This window comes from Sebastes fasciatus, chromosome 16 (assembly GCF_043250625.1).
Source record: "Sebastes fasciatus isolate fSebFas1 chromosome 16, fSebFas1.pri, whole genome shotgun sequence".
Classification (NCBI taxonomy): Eukaryota; Metazoa; Chordata; class Actinopteri; order Perciformes; family Sebastidae; genus Sebastes; species Sebastes fasciatus.
Window position 1 is genome coordinate 21,705,727 of NC_133810.1, and position 8,776 is coordinate 21,714,502.

General features: G+C 42.1%; 1 protein-coding gene across 2 annotated transcripts in view; it reads left to right on the forward strand.

Annotated features, from left to right (window-relative positions):
- Positions 1-5,065, forward strand: part of LOC141752403 (terminal nucleotidyltransferase 5D-like) — a 7,369-nt gene extending 2,304 nt beyond the window's left edge. Inside the window, exon 2 of one of the 2 annotated variants that reach the window (XM_074610353.1) lies at positions 1,881-5,065. In XM_074610353.1, the coding sequence (XP_074466454.1) occupies positions 1,899-4,151 (2,253 nt within the window). In that variant the 5' untranslated portion in view covers positions 1,881-1,898 and the 3' untranslated portion in view covers positions 4,152-5,065. The remainder of the gene's footprint in view (positions 1-1,880) is intronic. The other variant, XM_074610352.1, reaches the window with a different exon arrangement.
- The last annotated feature ends 3,711 nt before the right edge of the window (positions 5,066-8,776 follow it).

An 8,776-nucleotide genomic window follows, 5' to 3' on the forward strand; every position in this document is an offset into this window, starting at 1 on the left:
AAGTGGGTATAATAATAATATTCTTAAATTATATTCAAAGCAAAATGTAAGCACAGTGTCGATCAACAGCATGCTGTTTAACAACATTATGCGGCAAAACCATAGCATTATATGCCTTGTTAGATATGACAAGCTTATGATTCAGCACTCCTACTTCAGAGGAGGAGAGTTTACACATACAGTACAGGTGCAATATGAAAAGACAAGTCCAGTCTGTCCCTAATAGATCTATCAACCAGATTGTCCCTGCAGCTGCCACCCAGGGAGTGACAGACAGGTGAGTCACCTGTTACCAGCGGACGGGCACATGATCCTGGAGGCATTTCAACATGGCAACCACTGAATGTTTATCTAGTGAGACCAACAAATGCAACTGCGTGATAAACAGCTGATGACGTTCATAATGCAATTGGAAAGTATTTGATCACTGTAAAAAAAATCCCATTCAAAACTATTTTACAGCTCAATCAGCCACATCTTACAAAATGTGTTGTCTGCATTAGATTGGTTGAAGCAAACATCTGTTATCATGACAACCATGTTGTAGAATAATCTTCTGTCGTGATCTGTTCAAGAAATAAATATGAGAGCACATTTAGGCAACAAATCTACAACTTCTTTAGGTTTAGGCAACAAAACTAAAACTTCTGAAGATTTAGGCAATAAAACTACAACTTCTTTAGGTTTAGGCAACGAAACTACAACTTTTTTAGGTTTAGGCAACAAAACTACAACTTGTTAAGGTTTAGGCAACAAAACTACAACTTCTTTGGGTTTAGGCAAAAAAAACTACAACTTCTTTAGGTTTAGGCAACAAAACTACAACTTATTTAGTCTTAGGCAACAAATCTAAAACTTCTTTAGGCTTAGACAACAAAACTACAACTTCTTTGGGTTTAAGCAACAAAACTACAACTTCTTTAGATTTAGGCAACAAAACTACAACTTCTTAAGGTTTAGGCAACAAAACTACAACTTCTTTAGATTTAGGCAACAAAACTACAACTTAGGGTTTAGGCAAAAAAACTACAACTTCTTTAGATTTAGGCAACAAACCTACAACTTCTTTAGATTGAGGCAAAAAAAAAATTAGGGAAAAACATTGTGTTTTGGGTAAAAATAACTACGAACACAAAGACAACTACACGTAATTGGTTTCACACAAAATGAGAACTCCGGTCTCCGGGGTGAAAACCCTGTGTTTTGTTTCCCTTCTATCATCCCTGACCTCCATCCCTTATGGAGTTTCACATTGCCTATTCTACTTTGCCTGACTACCGCTTCTGCTCCTGTCATAATAACTACGGCCGCTGTCATGTTCTTTTATACCTCTTTGGGTGATCTACTATGTGAATTGATGATCAAACCTACTAGTGTTAGCCCCTATTGACCCACCTCTATGGGGCCTATAGCGACTGATAACGCCTATTTAATAGCCTGACAACAGTCTAATTGGCTGATGTCACAGACGAACCTGTTGCTTATTGAATTACCTTAGAGAAGGTCAACATGGGAAAATTAAATTATTTATAGTGCATCACTATAGCTTATATTTAAGCACTCACTATGCCATTCAGTTGACTTTGCCATATGTTATGATAGCTTTTGCCACCTAGTAGTAGCATCACTCAGTCCTCAGGGCTCGCTTTGAGTATTAAGTTGCTGCCCTTTATGCTAAATGTTGAAGAAAACCGGAAACTGCTCTATATTTCAAACCTAGCTGAGCATACCTGAAGAAGGCTTATTGCACAACAGAAAAGAAAAGGGCAAGGTTAGTGGATTATGTTCCAAGAAAAAAAACAGGGTTTCTTTTAGATATTGCTTCAATCTTTTATTGGTCATTATTCCTCACATGAGCCACAATGTGATACATATGTCAGACCTCTATTTCACAGGTGATGATGATGGAGCTTCAAACGGAGAAGAGGTTCCACAACTTGACCCTCGAACAAATCCAAGCTCTGGATAAGGTCCTGACTGAGGTGATCCCCATCCACGGACGAGGAAATTTCCCCACGCTGCAGGTGAAAGCCAAAGACATCATTCGCGTGGTGAAGGATCGGCTGATCGAGAGAGACATCCAGGTGAAAGACATACGGCTTAATGGCGCGACCGCCAGCCACATCCTGGTGAGGGATAACTGCCTGGGCTACAGAGATTTGGACATCATTTTCGGAGTGGAGCTGCCCCGGCAGGAGGACCTCCAGGTGATAAAGGAGGTGGTGCTGTGCAGCTTACGAGACCTCCTCCCTTGTGGAGTCAACAGACGGAAGATCACCTGCCTGACGATGAAGGAGGCCTACGTGCAAAAGATGGTGAAGGTTTTCAACGAGCACGACAGGTGGAGCCTCATCTCACTTTCTAACAACAGAGCTAAAACCGTGGGGCTCCGATTCGTCAGCTCCCTTCGAAGACAGTTTGAGTTCAGCGTGGACTCCTTCCAGATCATATTAGACCGTATGCTGGAGTCTTACTGGGAGACTGAAAGGAAACAAGGAGGAAAGTTGGCATTTAATTTGTCTAAAAGAGACAATGAGGATGAAAACAAAGAGCAAGAGAAATCAAGCATTCCTCGGGATGTTGAAGCAGATGTTGAGAAAGTCTCCAGCGGAGAAAGTCCGTGCCAGGATGAAGCAGTTTCTGTGCTTGAGAAAGAGCGTCCACATGCAGAGGTTGAGCATGTGGATGGAAAGCATGAGGCACGGGAGGTGTTAGAACCTGAGAGTATCAACTTACAGCAGGAGGAAGTGGATGGCATAGAGGATGTCCATTCAGAGGAGGACATTGTGTTTGAGATATGTGAAGAAAACAGAGAAGAGAAAGGACAGTTTCACAGCGATTATCCTTTAGTTTCATCCCCTAAAGCTTTATTAACACATGTCAGGGATCCGCTGATGACACATGCATGTAAAGAAGAGCTGTCTGCATCACAAGTCTCCCAACCGGCAGAAAAGTCAGCTCCACAAGAAAAAGTCCATTGTGCAGAAGTGTCTCAGTTCACAGTCGACTCTGTGGTCTGCAGGACCGAAAACCCCTCAATCCTACAAGATTCACACCTTGAATTTTCCTTTCCTCCTCCAGCTAAGAAAACTTGCAGCACATCACAGGACATTGTGCCGGACTATTGCCCCTCACCAAAATTACAAAGGAAAATGTCAAGGAAGCTGATCAGTAAGCCTGAGAAATGGTCTTTGCTGACTGATTTGTCAGATCTAACAACGCAGCTGTTTCCACCTATAGAAATACCCAAACCACTTCAGCCGAAGCCTCCTTTACTGGACAGCGCTCAAGTTCACGGCTCAAATGTTCCAGCCTCCAAGCCAGAGACCTTAAACACCCTTCCAGCTCCCACATGCAGTCCAGCCAGTACGCTTCAGGGTGGGACTGGCTCGAATGAAACCGTGGAACAAATTGTTAAGCCGAAACACTCAAAGAAGCCTCCCGATTCAGAGACTCAAAGCCAAGCACACACAGCGAATGTACAGCCTCGTATCAGTGAGCAAACGTCGGAGCTGGCAGACACCATCTCGAACAGGTGTGGTGCAAGCTCATGGGCCGGGGCAGCAGGGCAGCCCACCATCACCGTCGAAGCAGAGTGCATGTACGGCGACTTCGAACAGGCGATGGATCACCTCCGCCACCGCCTCATCGCCACCCACAACCCGGAGGAGATCCGAGGAGGGGGCCTGCTGAAATACAGCGATCTGCTGGTGAGGAACTTCAGACCGGCCAGCGAGACAGATTTCAAGTCCCTGGAGCGATACATGTGCTCCCGCTTCTTCATCGACTTCCCCGACGTGAGCGAGCAGCAGCGCAAGATCGAGGCCTACCTGCAGTGCCACTTCATTGGCAACGAGGAGACGAGCAAGTACGACTACCTGATGACCCTGCGGCGCGTGATAGACGAGAGCACAGTGTGCCTGATGGGGCACGAGAGGAGGCAGACGCTCAATATGATCACAGTCCTGGCTTTGAGGGTGCTGGGCGAGCAGAACGCCATCCCCAACACGGCTAACGTCACCTGTTTCTATCAGCCGGCCCTGTACATGACGGAGCCGATCTACAGCAGCTACTTCATCACCCAGGCCCAGCCCCCGCTCGTCTACCACCCCTACCCGCTACATGTGCATATGCAGACTGGCCTGGTGTAGCTCCAGTGACATGCCCACAGGGAGGCATGTGGGCTGCTTTCAGCATGGTGCTCTGCAAGCAGAGGCACAAATGGAAGTTTTAACGACAACAGGCAACCACAGGCGCGGTGTTGTTTGATGCTTTGAAACCCCTCCTGCTTATGATATGAAAGATCATGAAAGGCCAGAACTGAAAGGGGTCTGGAGGCAAAGCATGTTACCCTTTCAAGATGAACACTTTTGAAAAGGAAAAGAAACGCTAAGAGCTCACTTTTCAGAGAGCTCGTGGAGAGGATTTCATTGAAGTGGAAGGATTTTGTTTACGGCTGTTTCAGGGCTGTATACTGGTCACCATGAGGAGAATGTTGTAATATAACAATTCTCTATGGAGATAGACTTCTCCAACGTATAAAAACATCATCTATGCTACACCTGTTGGCAGCAAAAATCTTGATTTGGTTAAAGTTTGAATAATGATAAATCCTTAACGTTTCTGAGGGGTTCAACCCTCCATATAGCTGTTTTGTGAATCATCAGTCTCTGTGGAGTAAATTTCAGCATGTGACTATACCTGTGTATTCACTGTATAGAAATAGGACACCATTTACTGTGGGCATACATAAGATAAAATTAGCTGTGGTTTCCATGATATCGTAAGTTCTATATTTGTGAATGTATACCTAATTTCAAAAGTAGAAACAAGAGATCCAAGGTTAGAATTCCATTAGGGACTGTATGAAAATTATCGGGGTGGTGAGTCGGGCTGAACCTTGTGTTACCTTCTCGAGGGTTATTAAAAATAGTAACAACCAGAGTTAAAGTTTGGGAAAACATCTTTATTTATTGTTTATTAAGAGTTTAACTCATCTGATCTGCTTCATCAAGACTGTGTAGGTGTGATTTGATCAGATTGGATTGACAGTGGCCTTGCAACATGAGCACACCGACAGATTTTGATTTAAATGTTGCTAAATTCTGATGATTTTTCAAGCGAGAATAGCAATGACAAAAACGGACATAAACCAGAAATATCTGAAAAACTGTTCAAAGTTGGGCAAAAAAATATGTCGGACCCCGTCTCTCGTAATGAAAAGAAAATGTTTTGGAGGCCTTTAATGTTTTCTTTGAACATTAAAAGGTTATTTACACTGCAAAGAAAAGTTGAAAAATTAAATTTAGGACGAGAGAAAAAAAAAAATCTGACTCAGTAACGTCAGTCAAAAGAACAAATTTTGACCCCTTAATAATTTTCCTACAGCCACAGATGTTTTGGTGTTAGGGAGTTTTTTTTTTGTCCTGCTTTTGCCTTGTAACATTTTGACATAGTGCTAGAAGTTATAAACCAGAACTTGTGGCCATATCTCACTGAATTCACCTTGCATTTTATCAAAAACAACAAAAAAATGTACCTCCTAATAGCACCTTGGCTTGTTTTTTTCTGCAGACATGTTGATTTCTGCAGCAGGCTGAATAGACTTCCCGAGTGTATTACATGGTGACGGTTGTTTGTTGTAGTGGACGTAGTGGATGTTCTGTCAGGGTTTTCCCTGCCATTGCGAGCAAAAATGTTACTGCACATTTTAAATTATTCAAACAGTCTAAGACGCAGCCAGCAGTTATTGCACTCTGTCCCTGTGTGTTTGTTCATTGTGTATGCATAGCTACAGTACATGTACTCAGTATTTAATAAAAAAGAAGAAAATTTAAGCACAGGTTAGGATATGTGGGCTGTTCACTAAATCTGAGACTGAAGCACAATGTAAATGCACATAGCTGTTGTTGAGTAATGACGGTGTTTCTGACACGCTCGTGTATCTCCAACTGAATATCGAAGACGTCTAAAATAATGTGTGCGGTAGTGCCCTATGTAGCTTTGAAGTGATGTATCTATTTCGAGACTGTTGTGTATCGTTACGGAACTGTTTCACCAGTAGAGAAATTAGAATATTCCTGTTATGATATGTAGTTGCTCAGATTGTTGTGTTATTGTGGTAATAAATATAACACAACCGCTCTTTGTCTGGAGTCTTCCATTGGTGGTCTGAGTTACACTGTCACAGTTTTCATTACGTAATTTAGATCATTTATTTGAGTGGTTACATTTTAGCTCACTTAAAGGGGACTTGTTATGCTTTTGTGCTTTTCCCCTTTCCTTTAGTGTGTTACATAGTTGTTGGTGCATGTAAAAGGTCTGCAAAGTTACAAAGCCCAATGTCCTAGCCAAAGGTAGTTACTCTCCCCCACAGAAACACTGCTCCTCAACTGGCTGCCTTGCTTCAAGTCTCACCTTTTCTTCCATAACGTAGTGATGTCACCAAGTAACACATTTATATAATACCTGCCTAGTGGCTGGTTTGGCATGCCATCAAACAAAGCTAGTTAGAGCGGAGCTGAAGCTTGGTTCAGTTGGCCAATCACAACAGAGTGGGCCAGCTGACCAATCAGAGCAGACTGGGCTTTTCTGGAAGTGGGGGAGGCGGAGCTCAAAAGGAGCGTTTCAAACAGAGGGTGAAAAGAGGTGCTGCAGCACAGCCGTTATGAGAAAAATAAAGCGTTTTTTAAACATTAAAGTATGTAAACATGTTCCAGTAGAAACATAAAATACAAGTATGCACCTGAAAATAAGCATAATAGGTCCTCTTTAAAAAAAAAGTTGGTTTTTCGGATTTCATACTAACTTTTTTTCAGCCAATCCAGTATCAACTTTTTAATTGTACTTTAAAGTTAATTGCATTCATTTAAAAAACAAAGCGAGTTAATAAGAATTACAGTAAAAGCCTGTTGTTTCAAAGCATTAGAGTTTTAGTCAGAAGTCAAAAATAATGTTGGCACTTTCACAGCTTCATTCATTGCAAAGCCCGCATGCTTTGTCAGCCTGTACGCCCACTCTCCTGCTGGTCCTCCTCAACGCTGACATACTGTAAGAATATCCTGTTCTTAGGTACGCCAAGGACACTTGAAATATTGTATAAACTTTTAAAAAACTCCAGTCCTGACGGCTCTTTCCACAGTGTGACACATCCTAAGCCTGAGCTTCACTTCTTTGCTTGGGACATTTGCACAAAAATGCTACATTATTTAGTGAGCAGTCTAGTGGAGTCTTGTGGAGGTTGAAGGGTATGTTTATGGCTCCTAAATACTTAAGACTATTTATACACTATTTGGGTATTCCACCGCTGACACCTAATTATCTGATGAAAAGCACCAGCATCACTTGTCTATTTATGCATACATTTAGATCATGTAATCATTGCCATTCCCACTATTGTGAAAACTCTGCTTTTTTATGTCACATTTTGATCACTTAATATGATCAGCACTGGAGAATTCCAATAAAGTAGGTCACTTAATACATATTTATAATCAGGGTGATTTTTGGTGTGATAGCACAGCTCATTTATACACCTCTTTTCTATACCATATGTACATGTGACACACTTTGCTTTGCCCCCTTAACACCGTTTGAAGTGACCTTTACATCTTTATGCATTGAATCATTTTAATTCCCATGATCCTCCAGCTCTCTCTCTGCAGTTTCTAGGTGTGGCAGAGCACGGTGCGTCACAGCTCAACCTTGTTTGTTCCTCGTCTGACTCACCCAAGCTGCATTAATGCAGTTGCAAATGGTACCGTGGGGTTTATGAAGATCCCAGTATTCTGTACCTCTTGAGTCATCGCCTTCGGTGCACATTTATGACCCAGCGATCATAAAGACCACAGATGACTCAGTCGAAGTGCCGGTGAACAGCTCTTGAAGCTTCTGTTGGCTACAGAAATCACCAAAGAACGAGACCACAAACTACAATCTAGACAGCAGTCCAAAACCAGCAAATTCACTTTAAGAGAAATCCAATTTTTTTTTATTAAAAAAAGAAAACACATACAATCAAAACATTGTGTATAAAAGACAGTCACGTAATCTTAATCCACCTACAGTAGAACGTTATTGTTGTATTTGTCATCGACTAATCTGACGCTTCGAGGCGAGACTAAAAGCCATCTACTATATGAAAATAAGATTCCAAAATATGAATCATAGTCTTCTCACACTCAACCAGAATAATTTCAAGACCCCAGTTAATGCTGCCACTCTGAGCACCCTAGATGCTGATTTTTTTTTTTTTTATCTCTGAGCACCTGACTAATTTTTCAGCTCCCAAAAAAAAGAGAAAGCAAAATAACCTCCGAGGCCTCTCTCTGATGTCAGCGACCTTACAGAGCGATGAGGAGGCGTGTTCGGATGAGAGCACCCAGTGTTGAAATGACAATTTGTGAGTCAGCTTTCCTGATTTACCGACCAACGACCACACAAGCTTTAAAGTAAACATTATTGGTGCAACGAGGATCCAACCAATCGACAATGAGGAATCACTCATTAGAAAACTAGGCAGAAAAACTACATAGTGATTCTGACACCAACATAACACCTGATTGTGGTATAGAATGGAAAAAGCAGTAATATGTGCAGATGATCTACCCGAAGCTAGAAAACCCATCAGTCCAGGGGGGGAATAAATGGCACAGCATACTAACAAAGGGCGTATCCATGGTTGCTACCTTTGGTTTAGACCAAAAGAAAGCATGATTACCAATCAGATAAGATCTTCAGCTTCTTCACACACGGGTTGAAAGAGGTTTAGTTATAT